Source organism: Capsicum annuum, chromosome 4 (assembly GCF_002878395.1).
Source record: "Capsicum annuum cultivar UCD-10X-F1 chromosome 4, UCD10Xv1.1, whole genome shotgun sequence".
Taxonomy (NCBI): Eukaryota; Viridiplantae; Streptophyta; class Magnoliopsida; order Solanales; family Solanaceae; genus Capsicum; species Capsicum annuum.
This window is the reverse complement of record NC_061114.1, coordinates 215966092-215989454: the sequence shown is the minus strand read 5'-3', so window position 1 is coordinate 215989454 and position 23363 is coordinate 215966092. Positions and strand designations below refer to the sequence as shown.

The 23363-nt window shown below is 34.9% G+C and overlaps 1 protein-coding gene and 1 pseudogene across 3 annotated transcripts; one reads left to right on the top strand and one right to left on the bottom strand.

Moving 5' to 3' along the window:
• Positions 1-2903: 2903 nt before the first annotated feature.
• Positions 2904-4598, bottom strand: LOC107855188 (annotated as a pseudogene).
• Positions 4599-12742: 8144 nt separating this feature from the next.
• Positions 12743-16313, top strand: LOC107855195 (PAN domain-containing protein At5g03700). Of its 3 annotated transcripts, none has more exons than XR_007054648.1 (3): positions 12743-14203; positions 14766-15933; positions 16025-16313. XR_007054648.1 is itself a non-coding variant. In XM_016700188.2 (2 exons), the coding sequence occupies exons 1-2, from the start codon at positions 13823-13825 to the stop codon at positions 15687-15689; spliced, it is 1410 nt and encodes a 469-aa protein (XP_016555674.2). In that variant the 5' UTR covers positions 12745-13822; the 3' UTR covers positions 15690-16313. The 3 variants fall into 3 exon arrangements, 1 of the variants encoding a protein (XP_016555674.2); XR_007054647.1 differs by having other exon boundaries at positions 12746-14203; positions 14661-15933; XM_016700188.2 differs by having other exon boundaries at positions 12745-14203; positions 14661-16313.
• The last annotated feature ends 7050 nt before the right edge of the window (positions 16314-23363 follow it).

The window sequence follows — 23363 nt, the reverse complement described above, 5'->3', positions numbered from 1 at the left end:
ATTCTAGAAGATAGAACCCAACACGTTTACGCACAAAATTTCAACGAAAAATTTCTCGGGGTATTACAGACAAACAACCCACAGCTACCATTTTTGTTATTTCTTCCCAGTCCCTGAATTTATTATAATTCTTAATTAATGGACCGGTTGTTGAGTTAATTCTAGTTTGTGTTGGCCCATCAACAGTCTCACCACCTTTTGCAATAAATAACTCTCTAGCGTGATTCTCTCTTATATGTCCCTTAACGAACCCGTAGACCCTTGATTGCCTCCTCTTTTATGCTCATATACTTGTTGACAAACATTGCATTGCACCTTAGTTTATCCTTCTATAGGTGTAAAAAATTCCTATGCAATACTAGTTTTTCTACGAGTTTTTGGGACAATGGAAGGATGGGGAGGAAGATTAACCGATTCAGATCTAACATTAGCATTTCCTACTGTGGGTGTCTCACCAATATTTTCATCATCTTCATCTAAATTAACCGCATCTACTTCATTTTTTTCTTCTATACTATGATTTTTCTGAGCTTCTACATAATCCATATCGTGTGCACCTACACCTATTTCTTCCTCAAAAGGTTGACTAAGCGGTACCTGAGGCACACGGGTACATCTACTACTTGAACTACCTCTATCGGAACTGCCATCAGTTCGTCTTTTACTGCCACTACCACTTCCCGGATAAATTTTTTTGACACTTTTACCGATGTTTCTTAATTTAGCCCTAGTATTAATCAAAGTAAAAAATATTCAAAATACACAAAAAATAATAAAAATAAGTATTCAACAATTAATACACTAATTAAAAATTAAAATTAAGAGATGAAACGACAATACCAAATTTTGAAAGTATCTGAAAGTTGAGACTTTAGAAATCTTTCACTTGTATTCGTAATCGCAAAATTAAAAAATAAAATCGAGCACTTTAGAAGATAATTAGAATATTTGAGAGAGAATGAGATTTGAGAGAATGAGAATTGTGTGAAAATAATTTGAAAGTGTAGGGTTTGAATTAAAGAAAATTATTTGAAATAAAAAAAAATTCTTAATATATATGGCCATTTGGCCATTGGGTTGGCAGTCCCAAACGGTTATAATGCTGTTGGGCCCAACGGTCCAAATGGCAGCCCACCAAATGGTCCATTTTAAAAAGTAAAAAAAAAAAAATTATTAGGTCGGGCCGGGCGGGGCAATCGATTGGCTTGGCCCGGGTTTATTCCGGACCAGGTCAATCGGACCCAAAAAAATATTTAGTCTAGCCCGAGATCGGCAATCTTATAGCTCGGGACTCGCTGGGCCGGGCCAGGCCAGTCCGACCCGTTTGACAGGTTTAGTGTAGACTTGGGAACCATATGCTTTACAGACTACTTGTTAAGATAAACAAGAAAGACACTTCTTGAATAATGGCCGTGCATCCTTATTTTTATGAATTTTCTTATTAGTTTAAGTTTGGTGCATTGTTGGTATTTTTTTTTTTTACACCATCATGTGATTTTTACCTGTTGTAGCAGGTCATCCATTTTTATATTTTTATTTGAGAAATGGATGACCTGCTACAACAGGTAAAAGTTACCTGATGCTGTAAAAAAAAAAAGACATTAACGGTGCACCAAACTTAAATTCTTTTCTTATTCCACGAACTTACCTCATTTTTTCGGTCTTCAAGACAATGCGAATTGATCAGGTTTTGGTTGACGCATACATAAGTGATACTTTCGTCGTTTCAAAATGAGTGGTATATTTAGTTTAGACACACCCTTTAAGAAAATTATGCATTCTTAGAAAAAAAAGTACTTTTACTATTTTACATTTTAATAAATACCTTGAAAAACATGTAGTTCTTTGGTAGTTTCTTGATGATATAACAATATCTAAAATAAGGGTAAGATTAGAACATATCAATGCCGTATGATTATATAAAATACCATTTATTTTGAAATAAAATAAAAAGATATATAAAAACACCACCTATTTTGAAATGAAAAAAGTATTATTAGTCAAACTGTTATTTTAGCTGAAATTTCAAAGTTAGATTTTTCTCCGATTGGAGATCCAAATTTAATTTATTGCCTGATATTATTGGTGTCTTTTTCTTTTTGTTGAGGGCCACGATGGTTATTACTTAGACGTAATTGACCTGGCTTTCTTCCCGCAAGTAATAGACAAAATTGAACGGGGCCTTCATGGGATATTCATGATATCATAAGTCAAGATTGGAACGATTTCATGCAATTTCTTATCTGCACAATTACTTTGGTTTGAAGATTATTACATATCTTTTTGTTCAAAAAATAAATCAGGTTCTTCATGCACTCAGAGCTTCTCGATCAATTCGACGATTGTTTACAAGTTATAATAACTCCATTAGTAAATTAATTTTGAGATCAACTTGCTAATATTACTTGATCTACACATGATTTCCCTTGCATTCAAAGCCTAACTGCTTCAAGATTCCAATTATAATCCAACAGATATTACTTTAATTAAACAGGTTCTTCATGCACTCTTGTGTTGCTGCTGCAAAAATTAAATTCCATACTGTACTCTTTGGAATGATAAAATCGCCTGTCTAAACTTTGAACTCGTTGGCGAATTGTGGATTCACCATCTTCACTTTTTGTTGTGATTGCAAATTAGAAAGTTGTAAGTTAACCAAAATGCAGAGAAGATGTGTTATGCAAATTAGCTTTTCGGGTTAAGTCAGGCCAAGTGTCATATCTTTACAATAATAAACCTTTCGACAGACATGGGAATCTATGAACAAAGTTGTTTTGTCATAAAACAGTCTAATATAGGACACATGAATACTACCAATTTAGCATATGCAAATAACTGAGAAATGTATACAAGATCATTAAGAGAGAAATGCAAAGCAATACTTACTGATAGCCATAAAAAGTTTCAAATACTGAACATTACAAAAGGGCAGCCCGAGGCACTAAAGCTCCGCTATGCGCAGGGTCTGGAGAAGGGCCAAGAAGCAGATAAGTGACCGATTAACATACATAAAAATGACAAGTAACCAAAATACTTGAAAGTGCTGGTGAAAACTAAGTCTTGTCTTGTGATATGCGCGATAAAAGAATCCAACTCTATTTGAGAAGCACCCCCTTTTTCTGTGGAATGCCTTACGACTTCTCCCAATTCTTGTGCTCTTTTCCTAATTGCATCACCTTCTTCTGATGCCATCAACTTCCTCACAACATTCTCAATAGTGGATGCACTTACTATCTCCTCGCGGTTCTCCCACTCCCTCACAGTCAGGCCTATTTTCAATATTTCCGTCACCAAGAAACCATTTTTTGGTTGGTCAGCATGCATAGGCCAAGCAGCAATTGGAACCCCCATAGTAATACTCTCTATGCAAGAATTCCAACCACAATGGCTCATGAAACCGCTGTGGAAGAATGAGCCAGGATCTCGGGTTGTGGTGCCCATTCTCTTACCACTAAGCCTACTTCTTTTACCCTTTCCTCAAACCCTTCTGGAAGCTCAACTCTTCTAGCTTCACCGGTAAAGATATCTCCTCTATTGGCATCTCTTAACACCCATACGAACTTCTGTTTGCTTTGTTCTAATCCCATAGCGAGCTCCATGACTTCTCTATCGGAAAATGAAGTCGTCGTTCCAACCGATACATAAAGAACTGATCTCGAAGGTTGTTTGTTGAGCCACTCCAAACATATATCATTCCTGTTCGAAATACAATCAAATTTAGTAGGCAGAATTGGTCCAATTGCCCATTGTTGTTTACCTTCTACTTGTGCCAGCAAATCAAGAAACTGCCCTTCAATTACTTTGCTTGTATTATGGATATCACCTGATCTAAGATCAAAATATGGAGCCTGGAGAGCTATAAAGTTCATGAGTTCATCCGGCATCGTTCCTTCAAAGGAGGGTAGATTTTTAACCAATTCTTCTCCAAGTTGGACAGACATTCCACTAAACAAACACTAAAATCAGTACAAATAGAAGGCTGAAACGCAATTGAATAAATAGGATTCAGCATTGGTCAAGGAAGAAGCATCCTGAACAATAAATGACATGGAAGGATCATGCACGACAACGATCCGTCTTGCTTTCGATGAGATATCGCGTAAGAAGGAAGCGATGGGATCGCGCAGAAGCACAGATGCGTCCAATAATGGCATAAGATGTCTCGGGAATTTGCTCGAGGCATTAGAGTCAGGTGGAGGTGAGGCAAATTCAGGAGTTGGAATGTCATGGAAGTGGATTTTGGCTATATCTGAAGGACTTAAGGCATTGGCTCGAACCCGAGCTTGACGGTTATGAGTAGCTGAGCCAACATAATAGACTGGAAGATCATATGATGAGGAGATGAAACAGGCAAGGTGAAGAAGCTGATTGAGATGGCCTTGAGCTGGAAACGGAACCATGACTAAAACTACTTCATAATCTTGTTTCAACTTGTTAAGTTCGTCGTTAGGTAAATTCTCATTGCTACGCATGACTGAGAACACAGGTGATTCCTCAAGTGTTTAAAGATTGAACAAAAGTAAACAAAAATAAGTTACCTTATTTGTCCAAGTTCATTAATTTCAGTACACTACAAAGCAAATATATGTATGTTTTTAGTAATTTCAATGTGATTCATTACTTAACTTTCATCCTTTTTGGTGATTTGATTTCCACTTTATAATTCTCTTCTCCTACCCCGATATAGTATAATTATGAAAAATCTATTAAGAAAATAATATTTCAAGTTAATGCAATTAGAGCAGATTAATTAATTTGCATGTGACGAGATCTGAACTTGCGGATCAGTTGTCATACAAACATCTATCATATAAACCCCATTTATGCCACTTTCATGGGAAAAATTGGCAAAAGCATATTTGGCAAAACTATTTTTTCATATACCCACTAATTTTTGTTTTAATTTAAATTTTGGGGTTAGGGTGTAAAAAGTGGGGAAAAGTTAAAAAAGTGGGGCTCGTCAAGGAACCATTTCATCATTTTTATAACTTTGTAAATTTAATATAATACACCTAACACCCTCTACTTATTCCAATATAAAAAAAAAACTTCTCTCTTCTCTTCAACTATTCCTCTACTTTCAAGAATTTTCTCTCAAACGCCATTTTTTATTTTTCTTCTTCTCCAGCGACAAAGGGCTCATTTTTGCGTTATAAAGTAAGTTAAAATCAAGTTTCAATTATTTGTAGATCCATTTTATCGATTTTTATTGTTAACCGTTTCGAAGTGATGTAGTATAGGAATTTTTTTCGAATGTGGTTGATTAAATAGTTAAAATATGAGGATTTTATAGGTAATTAGTTTGGTTCCGAAGCAATGGTTGAGTTTTGATTCGACAGTTTCGATAGATTTGTTTTTTGCCGATCATGGTGCTGAATTTTAAAATTTTTGTTAAGAAATTTTGCTTTAGTTCTGGTATTTTTTAAGTACTGTAGTGTTGAGTGGTGGGATAATTATTAATTTATGAGTTATTTTGGCTATTTGATGAGCAGTGAACTGTTTCTGTCCGTAAACTTGTGGTCTATGAAATTAATATTTAGGTGTATGAAATTCTTTTAAAATATGATTGATGAAATAGTCAAAATTAAAAGATTAATAGCTAATTAGTTTGATTTTTAGCAATAGTTGAGTTTTGACACTACATGTTTGATTGAAAATTTTTTGTTCATCACGTTGTGAACTATTTAATGGTGGGGTAATTCTTAGTTATTTTGGCTTTTTCATTTGAGCATTGAATTGTTTCTGTTAATAGACTTGTGGTCTATGAATTGACAGTGACAGAATTGTTGGAAGAAGCTGAAGATGGAAAAGAAGAAGCAACAGACAAAGAAGAAGGAGAAGACAAAAAAGATGGACAGAAAGAAGAAAAAGAAGAAGCAAACAAAAAAATGTGGTCTTCGATATCGTTGATTTCATTAAGATACCATCTGTGATGATGAGGAAAAAGACATTTGAATGCTAATATTGTTAATGTTTAAGGTTTTTTTTTTTTTTTTTAAATAATGGAGTTGAATGATCTATTGTTAGGATATGACAAATATTTTTTTATTTTATAAAAATTGTTATTATTCTGCACTGAATCTGTTTTTATCAAACTGTATTGTTGCGTGGAATTTTAATGCGCATTGTGTTGTCATAACTAATACAGTGTATGATTGACTTCATAGAATACATATTTAATCTTTTGTATACTGTTAGCATAGTCTATCATTACCATGCTACTTGATTTTAAGTTGATGTGTAGTTTGATCAACTATGATTCTATGAAAAATAGTATTTAACATTATAGAAAAATATAAGTATTTTTATTTAGGCAATCTCACTACATCCATGTTACACCTTTCCAAACAACGAATACTAGCATTATGCCACATAACATCATTTTAAGGTCATTCTCCATTTCTTTGGCTGAAATGAATTACACAGTTATAAAATTTGAGCAAAATGGTTCAGTGGACCCTTGTACTATGTCCATTTTGTAATGTGGATACTCCTACTTACATGTTTGTTACCTGGACCCTTGAACCCACTAAAAAGCAATATTTTAAACCCTTTGACCGTTGACCGGATCTATGTAGCATTAAAATGGCTGACTAGGACAAAGTACGTATAGGCACGCGCGTAGAGTGCGAGTAGGATTAGTTTTTTTTATCAATTTTATATTAAAATAATTAAAAGAAATTTAAAAAAAAATCTCTTCTATAACTTTCATCAAACACCTTATGTGCATCCCCAATACTACTATTCACAGTTCATGGATTGTCGATGAAAGCAGTTTCCCTTCCTTTCCCGCTTCTCGTCATTAGCTGAGTTTGATTCACATGATACTTAATTACATGGATTGGCTTCACTGCAGTTTAAACAATGACAATGGTGTCGTTTTTAGTCCATGGATCGTTGTTGAAAAAAGCATTTACTCTTGCACGTCTACTCCGAAATCCAATTCCACTTTCAATTATCGATTTTGCATTAATGATGAACCAGAAGAAGAAATTGGTGGAGCAGAGGAGAGAAATGAAGACAACAATCCATCTGAACAAACACTCTCATGGACCATCCATTCTGTCGACGGAACATAGCAATTCGACGAACATCAGCCAAATCGTAGTACATCAGTTGGTTCATTCTCCTCTTCAAGTTTATCAATACACATCAACTAAAAATACAAACTTCAACGCTTGAAAATAAAGGGTCTTACTAATAAACAACGAATTTAGTAACCCACAAGCTTTAAGAACAAAAGGGAAAGTATAGGAATCAGGTGGAAAATTGAAGTTGTTATTCAGGTGGAATTCAGTAACCTACAAGCTTTATGATACGGGAATAATCACGGATATGGACTTAGGAGAGTGCGTGTTGGACCCGATCCTTGGCACGTGCAATTGAAGTGTAAAAGAGGCCCAAAATGCACCCAAATCAGCCCATAAATTACACTAGATGGGTGTCCACTCTTTGAAAGGCCTTTGCGTCATTTTAACTTATATTTTGTTATAGCTATAAAAGGAACATTGTAGGGTTTTTAGTTTAGTTTTTGGATGATATTTGGGAGTCTTGTAAGACTTGTAACAAGATCTCTCTCTAGTGAGAAGAGTGACCACCAAAACTAGGATACAACAATAGGGTGGATTCTCTTTTGTTGTTACTTGCTTGGAAACGTTGATGCTAGAGAGGTGAAATCCGATCTTATGTCACGTAAGAGATAGGTTTATTATTATGTGTAGTGTTAAGGGTCCAAGAGTTTCCATTCTTGGGTTCTTAAGATTATACCTTCACCTGGTCTATCTATCTATCTATCATTTTACCTTCTTGTAATCTTGTTTAGTGTTTGTGTTGTAATCTTGTGTTCTTGTTGTTATTGTTAAATCCGAATCTTGTGTCTTCTTTTTCATCATCTTATGTTGTTAATCTAGTTTGTTGTCCGCTGATTTGGTGTAATAAATACCTTGTTATCTTCTTGTTATTGTGTTCTTAGGAAGCCGAGACTTGGTCTCCAAAAGGGTTCACGGATTTCTTCCATTTAGTGGACTATTTTTTGGACTAATTTTGGTGTTCCCTTGTTTGTCCCGTATCATTTGGTATCAAAGACATCGTTCATTTTGTTCTTACAATACCAATCTTGGGCTTTCTTGCTAAGAAAATAAAAAAAATAAAAAAGGAAAGAAAGACGTGTTCTTGAGCTTGAGATCTTGGTCGAGAAGTTGAACTTGTTGTTGTTGTATCTTGGCCGAATGTTGTGTGTCTAGTTATAGGATTTATTTTGCTTGTATTGTTGTTTCAAGTGTTAGTATTCTTGTCCATTAACACTTTGAGTCGATCTAGATTTGAGCTTTAAAAAAATTGAAGTTGTTGTTCTTGGATGTGTGGACTTGTTGTTATAGTCTTTGTTGGATGTTGTTAGTGTTTTTGGTGCTCTTGATATAGTTTTTTTTTTTGAGTTCTTGACATTTATCACAACCTTCACCCTTGCTAAAACCAAAATACAACATCAAAAAGAACCTTGGCCGTGTGTTGACACTAAAATAGGCCATGATGTGTGTTGATGTTTACTGTGGGGTGGAAATTGTTGTTGTGTTGTTGATGTGTTCTTGAAGTTTGTTGTGGTGTTCATCTTGTTCTTCATCTCACCTTACAACTTAAGACAACCAAAGTGTAACATAGATTCAAAAAGGTGAACCTACAAGTTGTAAAGTTGTTTGTGAGAAGATTTGAGCCATCACTTTCTTAACTTAACATCTACTTTTCAACCACTTTTCTTGTTTCAAGGGACCTTGTTTTGTGGGAATTGTACAAAGTCAAGTCTTGCCTTTTGAATATTATACTTAAAGGAGATTTAAGACATATAATTTCCCTCCAAAACCAATTGTTTCCATTACATAGTAACTAAAGTTTGTAAACTTCAACTAGTGACTAATTGTGGGGCCGTGACCAATGTTATGCTGCTATGTCACCCAAGTTACTGTTCACACAAAAATTGTAAGCTCAAAATTTGATCTTCTAGTTTCATTGTGTTGTTTCTTTAGTTTCGTTTGTTGATTCCATTACTAACTTACAAGCTAGTTTTAGATTGTAAGTTAATTTTGAAACCGTCCTTCGTGTATACGTTCCTTTGTGTGTCTTATCCTTTTGAGTCGTTGTAATACTTGGTCCACCTCTTACTTCCTCATGGAGTACAAGCAAGGTTACGACCTTGTGAGATCAAAGTGAGAAAAAAAATCCAAGAGCCAAAACAATAGAGAGGGAGTGTGAGGACCATTCTTGTACAACTAACTTATTTGTTGTTTTGTAGGTAACTTCTTGGCCATAATGGAAACCATTTTGGCCCTCCTTGATACATTGTCCCGAGACTTGCTAGGGCAAATGCGGGTCTTAAAAAAATTAACTCGGATGTGGTAACTATGCGTGAGAGGTTGGATCGAATGGAGAGTTGAAGGAACTCTCATGCTTTTACTCCCACAACTTTACTTCCAATGACCAAGTACTAGCAGAGGGTGCACTACTCAAGTTCTGCACAACAGTTTCAGCAACACCACTATCCAAATTTTCCTCTACACCACCTAACTCCTCACCATTAGAACCAACAGCACCAAATACATTACACTCTCCAACACTAGTAGCAGCAGCACCACTATTTAAATTTTCACTCACAAAAGGCTCTTGAGGTGTTGCAGCCTCTACAAAGCCATCTTCAAACCCTAATTTTTCACTTATCCCACAGTTTTGACTAGACTTTTTGTCAAAAGAAGTAGAAGATTCCCCACCCACATGGGAAATATATTCAATAGCAGGTGCTTTAGGGACCACATGATGTTCATCTACTAAATGTGACACATATAGCTGAACAATATCTCCATTTTTAAGTTGAGGTACAATACCCAAAATATCCCTATCACAAGTCACTTTTACTAGGTAATTACGTTTTGGAGGTCTCATATGGACAAAGCACGATTCAACATTATAACCAATTTCTTTAACATACCCAACAAATTCATAGTATGAAAACCTATCAATATCGACACCAATCTGTAACAACACCTCCATGGTACTTTATACGAGGCTTTTGTTGTAACCTTCCTCCATGATGAAACCTTAATATAATATATGCAAAATCCATAGGTAATCTGAATTTAAAAAAAAAAAAAGTGCGATCTTTACAACAAAATCAATTTTTACAGCATAGAAAAACCCTAAATCCAAATAAAACAACTTAAACAGCTTAAATAATTTATGAAAAGCCCTAAAACGAACCTGTTGGAACCCTAATCGAGTTGTAGATCATATAATTTTGGGTGAAATGGAGTTGAAAATTAACCTAAATTCGTGATTTTTGGCAGCTGAAGTGAGAGAAATGTCGTTGAGTGAGGAAATTAGGGGTATTTGTTAGGATTGGGTCGGGTTTTAATGATTAGGTCGGCTTTATTAGGGTTGGGCCGGGTTTTAGTAAGGGATGGGTCAGGTTTTAGTAAATGAATTCATTAAATGACGTGGACGAATCAAAAACGCGCGTGTCCAACACTACTTAGTCTTGACTTTGGATAAGATTTAGAGGGGTGAAATAATTCTGTTCAAAGTTGTTAAGGGGGTAAATAATTGTCATACAAGTTTAGGATCTAAAGTAAGTTTTGGCTACAAGTTTAGGGGTGTTTCGATGTATTATCTCTTTCTTTTGCCCTCTTTATATATTTTCCTTTTTTCCCCTTTTAAAGACAAAATAAAAATAAAATGTAAATATAAATGTGGTAGTAATTTCATTTTGTATGATTTTAATTGTTAATTTCTAGATTATAATTTGTGATTTATGAAAAAATTTATGAAAAAATAGAGAAAAGAAGAAGAAAAATGAGAAAGAGGAGGAAAAGATATTAATTTAGGGGAATAAAGATAAAAGAAACATCAAAGAAGTACTTTTTATTTTTCAAAATTTATTTTTAAATTAAAATTTCACATAAGCAAATTTTATTTTTTAAAAATAATTAAATAATTTAAAATATGATAGTTGAGCGATTTTTGAAGTAAAGACCAAAATTAGGTGATTTTCTGAAATAAAAATTCATATTTGAGTGACCTTAAAGGTAATTATTAAAGTTGAATTACTTTATGAGATAAAAATTCATTTTTAAATCCATTTGAGTTTGTTACTCTATTCTGATGCACCCTGCCAAACTACCCTTAATGACACATGATGGACCCATATATGAACCAAGGGGACGTCTGATTTGGAAACCAAGTTATCTCTAGATTAATTAATCCATCTTGATAGGATAAAAATAACACTACAATTTCAGAGTAATTAATCTTAAACATGAATTATTCCATGTATTTTATCTCAAAAAATATGAAATAAGTTCAATCTAAAATTTATCTTGTGGTTAGTTATCTCTTATCTCATATCGAAGGAGGCCTTAAAGGGTCGTTTGATAGAGTTTATAAGAATAATGTTGAATAAAGTATATTGGTAACATTTGCATTAGTAATATTGATGGTAGTTGTGCTTGCATTAATGATGCTGACACTATTTCTTATACACTATTTGATTGATGTATTAGAAATAATATATATTGTATAATTTTTATAAAAAAAATATTTAGTAATAAAAGTACCCTTTTAACATTCTTTGTATGTTCTTTTATTAAAGCAATTGAGGCCCTTGACATTCAACCCCTCTACTAATTCAAACAAATTCAAAACTTCAAACTTGAATCCTCCTTCCCTGAATTCATAACTTCCAAACACAAAGAATCTAATTCCAAATTCATACCCAATAATCAAACATTGAATGCTAGTGGAGAAGAGTAATATCTAATTGACGAAAAGGAAGAAGTAGTGAAATTTTTCTTGCTTTTTCATGGCTAGCATAAAAAAGTGTGAGGCAAAGTGTAGAGAAGATAGGTTAAGTACGATGGAAAATGACTTGGGAAAATATTCTAGTAGGAATTTGAGGGACAATTTTACCATTTAATAAGCTAATGCATGTATTAAAATCTTTTGTATTATTAAAACGTAGAAAATAATGGTATCAATAATATATTGCTTAATACACAATAAAGTGTGTAACTAATACAAGTATTAGTTATATATAGACTAAAAAAATATATTACTTAATACACAATAAAATATGTAATTGATGAAAATATTAATTATACATAAATTTAAAAAAATATATCAAATAAAATATTATTAATACATGCATTAAATTTTTTAAAACACTGCCAAACAGACGATCCCTAATTGTTACCAAGTATAGTTTCATAGTATTTTCTTGTCGTTGGAAATTTCTCTTTTATAAGCATTATAACAGATTTATAATATGTCAGTATGAGGACACAAAAGCGTCAGCAAAGATTATGGGCATAAGGTATACGTAATTCACAATTTTTTATATTTTTTATTTTGATTTTCATCCGGTATTTGATGTCTGAATTGGAACCTCGATTAATTCAGATCGCGCATTGCAGGACCCATTAAAGGAGTAGCGGTCCTAACAGAATTTTCTTCATACCCAGAACTCAAACCCGAAACTTCTAGTTAAGGATGCAATAATCTTATCACTGCACCACAATTCATATTAGTCGTAATTCACAATTAATTGACCCCACGTGAGCCTAATATGTCTATGTCACTCAAGACAAAAGAAGACGAAAAGCGTGGGCAAGCCACAACCCAAAAAGTAATCAAAGAAAACAAAGGGGGGATTATGGGTCCCTTTCACAATCCATTAATCAATTATAATATGGACCAACCTTTTTTGACAGCTAATTTATCTTGTTAATCCTCTAGCAACAACCATGTTCAACAGCTTAGGTGTAGTAATAATTAAAACACTAAAGCTGGATTTGAATAATAAATGTTATCGATTTCACACTTTCTCTTTCTAAAACATCAAATAATTTGAGGAAATATTTTTCTTTTTTATTTGATTCAACTGTCCAAAATGACTACCTTTTAAAAGCTTTTCCATTTCATAAGTAACATTTATTGGTATAGTGCAAAGTGATAACTACAAAACCACTACACTTCAATGTAATCCCTTTGTCTCCTTAAGCAATAATACTACTCCCTTCGTTCCAAAATAATTAAATTATTGGGGTAAGAAAAATCTTTTAAGAGATAAATTTTATATAACTTTTTATTATTACTCTTTTAATTATTCGAGAAAATGCTCTATTTCTATCTTAAACTATATGCGAAAAGATTGAGACACACCCGGACTTTAGGAGGGTTCTATTACCTCTGGAGTAATTAAAATCATATTTTTGACAACTTTAGTGTCTACGTGGAACACACGTGTACCTACATGGACCCTTCAGTGTGTTGTGCAACGTAGGGACTAAGGTTGTCAAAAATACAATTTTAATTAGTCCAGGGGTAATAGGATACTCTTAAAATTCGGGTGTATCTCGGCCTTTTCGTGTATAATTTAAGGTGGAAATATAGCATTATCTAAAATTACTCTCCTAAATATTTAAGAACTTCATTAAATGAAATGGTAAAATTTGGAATGAACAACTAATTTATTTTATAGATTAATAAATAACTCAATAATTCATTTATTTTGAAATGGGGAGAGTAGCTCTTATTTGATCTACAAGAAAATTAGAAAAAAATGGAGAGATGAATGTATAGAGGAAGCACTTGATAGTTAAGTCACTATTTTAAGGAGAGGGGGGGACATTACTAATGCTGTGAAATTATAACCATGCCAAATTTTTTTTCCCTTTATCTTGTTTATACTTGACAAAAATAAACCTAACAACATTACCTATCAGCAGAAGAAAAAAATACCTGATATGAACAGCATATATATAGTAAAATTCCACACATAAAAATGTATGAGCTTGTTTTTGTCATTTACTGGTTTGTTCAGGGTTACTCTACTTGTGACGTTCACATTGGTTATCAGGTAAGTCTTGCTATACCAACATCATATTGCAGAGGATTCATGGGCAGGGCATTTCTGATGGAAACTGAAAACCAAATGGTACCAAATTTTAGAGCTGCAATCAGTGTTGAAGCAAATAATGAGAAATACACATGTTCACTAGATGTTCTTCTTGGAGATGTAAAGGTTTGGAGTTCTGGTCATTTGTCACAGTTCTACACAATAGACAAATGTGTACTTCAGTTAACTCAATATGGAGACTTACTGTTGACGGGTCAAGACGACAGAGTTGGATGGAAAGCTGGAACTTCCGGACAAGGTGTTAAGGTAATTGTGAATCTTTATTTGGGAAAATGCTTTGTTTCCATCCTGAACTATATATAAAATTGCCGAGACACATCTGAACTTTAGGAGGCCCTATTATCCTAAACTAATTAAAATTGTATTTTTGGCAACCTTAGTACCTACACGGCATATACGTGGAACATCAGTGAATCAATACATTGAAGGTCCACGTAGGCACTATGATTGTCAAAAATACGATTTTAATTAGTCCAAGGGTAATGGGACCCTTCTAAAGATAAAGTGTGTGTCAGCAATTTCATGTATAGATTAGGGTGGAAACAGTACATTTTCTTTTTTTATTTCTATGTGAACTTTCAGTTTAAGACATAAAAATACTGTATGGCTTTGATAAAATTGTATATGCAACAAAAAATATTGCCTTTTGCTTATGGAAAAATAACTAGTGAATGCTGCTAATAATATTTGACATCTTCTGCAGAGACTGCATTTACTTGGGACAGGTAATTTGGTCTTAGTTGATGCTTTGAACTTGATAAAATGGCAAAGTTTTAATTTCCCTACTAATGTTATGCTTTGGGGCCAGAGACTAAGCTCAAGAACGCGGTTAACGGCTTTCCGTAGCAACAACTCTAGTTTATCATATTCTTTTGAGATTCAGTATGACAAGATTGCATTGTACTTGTACTCTGGAAAATCAAAGTACTCGTACTGGGAATATACGCCCGTGGATTTGGATGGCCTGAATATCACATATGTTGAGTTAACTTCTAACGCGCTGGAGATATTCAACAACGAAAACCATAGAATTGGAAGGATAAAATCAGACAAGCTAGAGCCCCTGAGATTTTTAGCATTGGAAAATATCACAGGGAATTTGGGATTCTACTATTACTCATCTGACAAAGGAAAGTTTGAAGCTTCATATCAAGCATTAAACACTACTTGTGATCTTCCTTTGGCATGTAAACCTTATGGTATTTGTACATTTTCAGAAAAGTGTTCTTGCGTAAGGCTAATAAAAAGAGGAGATGGGTTGCTTTCTGATTGCACTGAAAATGTAACTGAGGGATTTTGCGGAAGAAACGAGTCCCAAATGCTACAACTACAAGGTGTTATGAGTGTATTAAGAAGCAATCCTTATAAGGTCAATGTCAGCAAAGAAGTATGTGCAAATTTATGCTTGGATAACTGCACATGTGTAGCTGCATTACATTTTTCTCTTGAGGATTCTGAGGATGATCACACAAAACCTGGAGAGTGCTATCTGTATGGACTAGCAAGAGGAGTAAAACAAATACAAAGGGATGGAAGACTGAGTTATATGGTCAAGGTGCCAGCGGGAACTGATCAAGATCATGATAAGCACTCTCATTGGAAGAAACGGATTCCAATTGTGGTAGGCGTGGTTGATGGAATTGTGTTGTTACTTGTTTTAGGAGGGATTGGATACTATGTAATCCGAAAGAGAAGAAAGCCGTGCGCAGATAGTACTGGTCACAGCAATTGACATCGTATAGCTGAAATTTTGTTTTCAAGATAAACATTTTCTTCATGGAGATAGTAGTAATTGACTGACACTCGTGAAAAAAAGCTAGGATGAAGCTCGAGAGACACATACTAAACATCTAAACAAGAAGCTAATTTTGATAACTTTAAATCCAACGCTATTTGCAGACTTACGAGCAGATGGATGTGAATTGACAAAATGCCTGAGATTGAGCAGAAGTTCCAAGAGGTACAAGGCATCAGAGGTATGCAATCTTTTCCAGAGTTAAAATGCTGTTACATCACAAGATATTTTTGCATTCTTAAACTAATGTGTTGAATTGATTGATGTTTAAGGATGGAGAGAAACGGCTACAATATTCTTGCGCGCAAAAATTGAGCAAGCTTGAATTACACAATGCACAAAATATCATTAGCCAAATGTCCCTTGTATCAATTACACAAGTTGTTTTCTTCAATTTGTAAACTAGGTTCTTGCAGTTCTCTTTGGATTTAAGTTTTCATGCTTCGTCTAAGTTCTTTTTTTTAGCGCAGTGACTATTTGCTTTAAACAAACAACAAAATTTGTATTTTTTAGTGCTAAGCATTTAGCATACTAATTCTTTCCTTATTTTGTGGCTTTAAATGCAGTAAACTAATTGATACTTCTAATGTCTCTGTTGAGGTTTGCGTGTCTCAGTGTGTGTCTATGCAGAGGCGGATCCAGAATTTCAAATGTGTGGGGTTCCCAAGGGCTCCTTTCCTACCACTAAGCTATCCCTTGGTTTAGTTATAGGTTCCCACCTATTAATATTTATAACTTTTGACGATTTTTCTATGTAATTTTAACCCTTACGGTAGCGGGTGTGGGTTCCCGGGAACCCACACCTTCTACTCTACATCCGCCACTGTGTCTATGCGTGTGTGTGTGAGAGAGAGAGAACACAAAGGGCGTCGAGTAGGATAAAATAACTCATATTGTGCGTCTGAGTTAAGCTAATAATGTCTTCGACAATAGTCAACGCTACCAACATCCAAACTCATAATGTCCATGTTACTTCAATTGATCCCCATTCGAAACATGTCGTACACAGTTTTTTTTTTAATGCAAACATAACGACAATTGGCAGTTATCTAAAATCACGCATTATATGATAATTATCATGATAACTAACGTGTCCTAAAGCATCAGAGTATGTCCAAGTGGGTGATGGCCAAATAGCTGAAGCGCAAACAATAACATAGGTAGTGAAATTCCACGAGTGGGCCGGGGTCTTGATCGGATAGAGTGTGTGCAAATCTTACCCCTACAAATAGCTGAAGCATCAGTCTTTTTATTGGCGAAGGAACTTCATTCACTAATTAAGCAGCTATGTCCAATTTATTTGACGGATAGCCAGTATTGACAAACTTCATACGGAACACTCTGTAAGTTATGTCCATTCATAGGATGCGGAGAATTATGAAATCAACAAGTTTGATGACAAGATTTTGGACACCAAAGCTATCCTGATATATAAGAGGCCGTGCATACCATAAAAAGATCATGATGGTTAATAAATATTCGGTGGACCACATGGCGATACAAGGTGCAATGAAATGAAGATCCTTGATGCCATATTATATGACCGAAAGAAGAAAGATATACCTGACAAACGACAAGGTTGGGGAATGATGAAATTGGGCATGATTAAACTATGTGGAGATATCATAAAGCAATCGAAAAAAAACTAGAAGAATACAACCATCAAGGTTAACCCATTTGTGCCGCTATAGTCGAATTAGGTGGAGAGGCTGATGTCATCACTAAGTTAGCTAGCTACAATAAAGTTGGGGTTGAGATTCGATCAGTCTGAGAAATAGTTGCCTCAAGACAGTCAATGCGCCACTAGCTCTTGTGTGTGAAGTTTCTAATGGAGTAAGCATCACATTGGGAAAGTTACAAGGTAAAACTAACTTCATTGGTGGTCCTATATGAGTTTCCAGAGAGTGAAGAACATAAGAAACTAATTTTATTTTACTTGTTCATGAACAAGTGGAACATGAGTTTGATAAATTAACAAAGAGAAATTGATGAAAGCAAAACTACAGCTTTATTGCAGATTTAACTTATTTATAAGTTACAATCCAAACTGAAACTAAGTAACCAACTCCTAAGGATAAGGATAACAACTATAGATAAGATAGAAACCAAATAACTGCTTACAGATAACAACTTGATACAAATCAGTCCACCAAGATGCCAAAACAGTCCATAAAACGTGAGAAGAACAAGCAACACAAAGGGATACAAGATGACAAACACAAAAACACATGGATTTGCAAAATAATAAAAGGATGGATAGTGAGACCAAGATTATTACAAGATTAAAAATCAAGTATATTTCAACATTAACCCCTAATGAATGTATTAATCAAAACCACACTCTTACGGTGACCGCCAAGGTAATCGACTCACCTTAAGATCCACCATTTCCAAGCAAAGAACAATATTGGCTTTTCCAAGCCCTATACTAAGGATGACTTTTTCAAATCCTAACTAAGACTATGTTAAGGTGGTCTACTCTCAAGAGAGAGGATTTCAAGTGTTTCAATTTTTCATCTTTCATAAACTAAAGAGAAAAAACCTAATAAGAGACTATATATAGCCTAACTTATTACATAGTGTAATGGACCAAAATACCCTTAAGGAAAGGGGAGGTCATGGGCTGTTTCTTTAACATGTGCAAACCCCAAAATACCCTTAATGAAGGGTGCTTCTTTAATGATCCACAACCATGGGGTCACACTTCAAAACTTGTAGTCTCGAATTGGCATCAAATGTAAGCCCCCATGCAATCTTCCACACACGGGTTTGTTTAATGGCATGCTCAAAATGGGTCCTCCATGCATGTTCTCGTATCCTTGAAGTGATCAATTCTTGAGCCTCTATGTGTTGGCCTCTAAAGATGTCATTAAAAGATAAGATGACCATTTGTCCCGTATTATCCTCCCCTTCTTGAAAAGGATTCAACCTCGAATCCAAACCTTGCAAAACCGAAGAGAGGACAAACAAATACAAACTCCTCATGGCATGAGGGTTAGGGTTAACACAACAAATCATCTCAACATACCAAGGTTGCACATATTTGCAATATAACCAAGGATCCTTTGAATGAAATATTAAAAACTCAATGAAAGATGTACAAAGAATTTGGTTATGGGATTCACCAAGAGTGACACTTTGCTTATCATGTAGACCAAGCAAAAAGTTGGGTGCACCAACATCACCATTTCCATATTTAGCACCGAGGTCAAATGGGAAGAGTGGCCATAGACACGGGTCTAGACAACACTCCTCTTTCTCGTAGTCTCCACCCAAACTAAATAACATACTCTCTACAATAGCATACATATCATCGAAAGAAAATAGAGAGTAGAGAAAAGTATCACTTAAGTTGACTTCTACTAAGGTTCCCTCATGTGTGTACTCACTACTAGTTTCCCAATCATCACCATGAGTAGTCTCAATAATAAAGTTACACAAAGTAGAAGGAGTGACTTCCAAGACTACACATTCCTTACCCTTAAGAGTACTCTCATCTTTCAAGAAGAGATTTCCATCTTTAAGAGGAATGTTGTCACACCATAGTGGGTTAACATATAGGCTATAGCCTCCAAGGTAAGCTATACCATTTTTTTACCACTAAACTCATTAGGAGTGTTTATGTCATTTTCAAACAAGACATTATACCTAAAGAGTGCATGATCCAACCCACGGGCAGATTTAGAACAAGCAATTTCCTCACTCTCTAAGAGATCAATATCAAGTTTCAAAGCGTTTTCAAGCACAAAATTATCCCAAGAATAGCTCTCGGGTTCACTCCCTTTTTGTTGACCAACTTTTTCAAATACTTCACTCACTTAAGTTTGATTAATCATATCACACACATACTCAAGTAGTGGACAATTTTCACAAATAGGTTGATCAACACCAATTACACAAGATGATGTACTTTAGTTCAACATATAGGCTTCAACACTAGGTGGACATAAATTGATCTTACAAGAAGAGTCAATTTGGTCATCAATAGGATCAACTAGTGTATCCACACTCACAACATGTACATCATCAACAAAAGGTAAAAAATCATTAGACTCATAAGTAAGTAATCTACTACTCAGACTCTATGGGCTACTAGCCACACAATTATCATTCACATGCATAAAAGTGTAAGAATTAGCTATTTTACTTTAAAGTTCTTGAGTCGACTCTCCTTTGCTGTGTTGTGAAGGTCCTCCACAAGCTTGGGCAACAACCTCACTTCGGCATTGCTCTCCTTCACTTGCCATGTCGGTACCTAGACAAATGTCCTTAGAAATACAAGGACAAACAATGTTAGCTTGGTTTGGTGGCAAGCCCCTCACTTCGCTCCACACAACCTCTCCTTTTTTTCACTCTCAGATTACCACCTTGCACACCCTTACTCCTCTCAGTTTTTTGTATCTTATAAGCATTTGGATTAGAGTAAGTATTCACTTCTCTTTACGGCTCGGGCAGTATGTATGTCACAAGGTGATTTCCCCACCGATCTCTTACAATATTAGGCCAATTTTTTATATTTGAAACTCTGTGTTGTGCAAACCAATTGGCACCTAAGCATACATGACCGCATATCAATGAAAGAATATCACACCACACCTCCTCATGGTATTCAAATTGGGAGAAGACAACTTTGACCCTTTCGGTAACCTTAAACCCGTCCAAGAAATATGGAATAAGTAAAGGCTCGCGAAACAACCCCAAGTAGTCAACCATGGATGGAAGGATGTAGTTTCTATAGTACCTATCATTTAACACAACGAGGCAGCCTGGTATCCCACAAATGGTCACCTTTCCAGAGTGTACACTCCTTCTCGGATCAACATTGTAAGGCACACGAGTACCTCTTAGTTTTGGAGATGCATACCTTTTTCTTCTCGTTGGACAACCTCCACTAGAGCTAGTATAACCATTCACACTATATCGACCTTGATAAGAAGTACTACATGGTGGAGGATATGAATCTTCACACTCCTCACGTGTACTCTCATCATAGCTCTCATAAGCTTTGCAAACGAAAGGGTTATACCTAACACCAAATCTAGGTTCAGGGTGAAAAGTGTAAGACTCCTCACATGCCTCAATGTCATCATAAGATCCATCACGAGGTCCTACATCATCTTCAAGTTCACCATAAAAACTAGGCACTTCATTCACCTCATTTTATCTCTCAAAAGCATAACTCTCAAATCTGCCCAAGTTTTGATCATGGCTATTTTCATAGCCTCCGCAATCTCCCTCAACTTCGTAGCAATAAAACCCCTCACTACAATCATAGTCTCCCATGTTGTAGTCACAATAATCCCTTTCTATCGAAGATATGTTCCCCTTATATAACCTTTGTACCTACACAATGAACAAATAAGATTAGTAGTAAAAGCTCCTCACCAACACTCGTATACACCCACCTTTGTGATTCTTACAATTGGAGCAGCGAATATTGAAAGTTGTTTATACTCCGGTAGTCAATAGGATGTCAATTCTACTTGGTGGTCGGAATGGATTCTTGTTTGGTCGACTCAAGACACAAAATAAAATTTACTTACAAACTTGAAACAAAGAAGTTACTACGAGTTAAAAATAAGAAAAACACACAAATAACGAAGACACGAAAGAAACGGATTCAATAATTAATCTACAACTAAGTAGGTGATTACTAGTTGTTAATTAATTCTAGAATCAAGACATGAAACTAATGAAACAATAAAATGAAACTAAGAATCTAAAATTGTTGAGCTTAATCACTTTCGGTGATGACGTGGTAGCCTCCCATTGGTTGTTGAAAATTGTCGAATGTTTTAAGAATTTTTTTTTCTTGTTTTCAATTTGTATTGATCAATGTTCAATTGGAAGAGTGTATTTTCGGTTTTGGGAGGGAAACAACAAGACTTAGAGGCTTTCAATGTTCAAAAAAAAAGGCTTGACTTTCTTTCACCCTTTTGGCAAAACACCTTTTGAAGCCTTTGTCCCCCTTTCCTCTTTTGTAGGTCTTGGGAAGACCTCTTTCTCTCTTTTGGTAATAAGACCTTTTAAAAGTCTTTTGGCCCCCTTTCTTCTTTTATAATAGTCTTGGAATGTGTTTCAAGACTAACAAGACCACACCTTATTTCTTCTTTAATTTTAGATCAAACAAACCACTTTCTCTACAACAAGATATGAAGATGTTGAAGAACACCAAGAACACAACTTTGAATCTGGAGTTCTAAGGTTAACGATGGACCTCCTAAACATCAACAACACATATTAAAGCTCCAATATTCAACAACAACATCAACAAAATATTTTTCCAGCCACAAATCTTCAACAACAACATTAACAAAATATTTTTTCAGCCACTAATCTTCAACAACAATATCAACAACCTTCCAATATTCAAGAACCACTTGGATTTAGCTCAAAATTTAGATGGAGACTCTATTAGTGTTAATGAAGAAGGGACTAACACTAGAAACAACAAAACACACAAAAAATAGAAGAAAACCAAGCCTCAAATATCGGCTCAAACACAAAACAGGACAAATTACTTTTTTTTTGCTTTTTTCAGTTTTTCCAACACTATTTTTGTGATTTTTCAAGATAGCAAGCCCAATATTGATCTCGTGGGAACGAAATAAATGATGGATTTGATAAAAAATGATACAAATCAGTCCACCAAGATGCCAAAATAGTCCACAAAATGTGAGAAGAACAAGCAACACAAAGGAATACAAGATGACAAACACAAAAACACACGGATTTGCAAAATAATAAAAAGATAGATAGTGAGACCAAGATTATTACAAGATTAAGAATCAAGTATATTTCAACATTAACCCCTAATGAATGTAAGAATTAAAACTACATTCTTACGGTGACCGCCAAGGTAATCGACTCACCTCAAGATCCACCGTTTCCAAGCAAAGAACAATATTGGTTTTTTCAAGCCCTATACTAAGGATGACTTTTCTAAATCCTAACTAAGAATATATTAAGGTGGTCTACTCTCAAGAGAAAGGATTTCAAGTGTTTCAATTTTTCATCTTTCATAAACTAAAGAGAAAGAACCTAATAAGAGACTATATATAGCCTAACTTATTACATAGTATAATGGACCAAAATACCCTTAAGGAAAGGGGAGTTCATGGGTTGTTTCTTTAACATGTGCAAACCCCAAAATACTCTTAATGAAGGATGTTTCTTTAATGCTCCACAACCATGGGGTCACACTTCAAAACTTGTAGTCTCGAATTGGCATCAAATGTAAGCCCCCACCCAATCTTTCACACACGGGTTTGTTTAATGGCATGCTCAAAATGGGTCCTCCATGCATGTTCTCGTATCCTTGAGGTGACCAAGTCTTGAGCCTATATGTGTTGGCCTCTAAAGATGTCATCAAAAGATAAGATGGCCATTTGTCCCGTATCACAACTTATATACATATAACTTAAAAATAAGACTGTTGCAGCACTTATGTATTTTTCTAACATTCCTCCTTGCCTTAAGTGCTGCAAACTCTAAGTTTTTTCTTGAGAAGTTGGAATTTGCTTCCTGGTAAAGGTTTGGTGAAGATATCATCCAGTTGCTCCTCGATTTTACAGTAGATCAGAATCACATCACCATTTTTTTACACTTTCC

What these genes read in the sequence shown, in the direction of transcription:
- LOC107855195 (XM_016700188.2), top strand. Translation starts at nt 13,823, where the DNA reads ATGTATGAGCTTGTTTTTGTCATTTACTGGTTTGTTCAGGGTTACTCT. An exon ending in CTTCCGGACAAGGTGTTAAG is followed by an intron (nt 14,204 to 14,660) that starts GTAATTGTGAAT and finishes CATCTTCTGCAG; the next exon opens with AGACTGCATTTACTTGGGAC.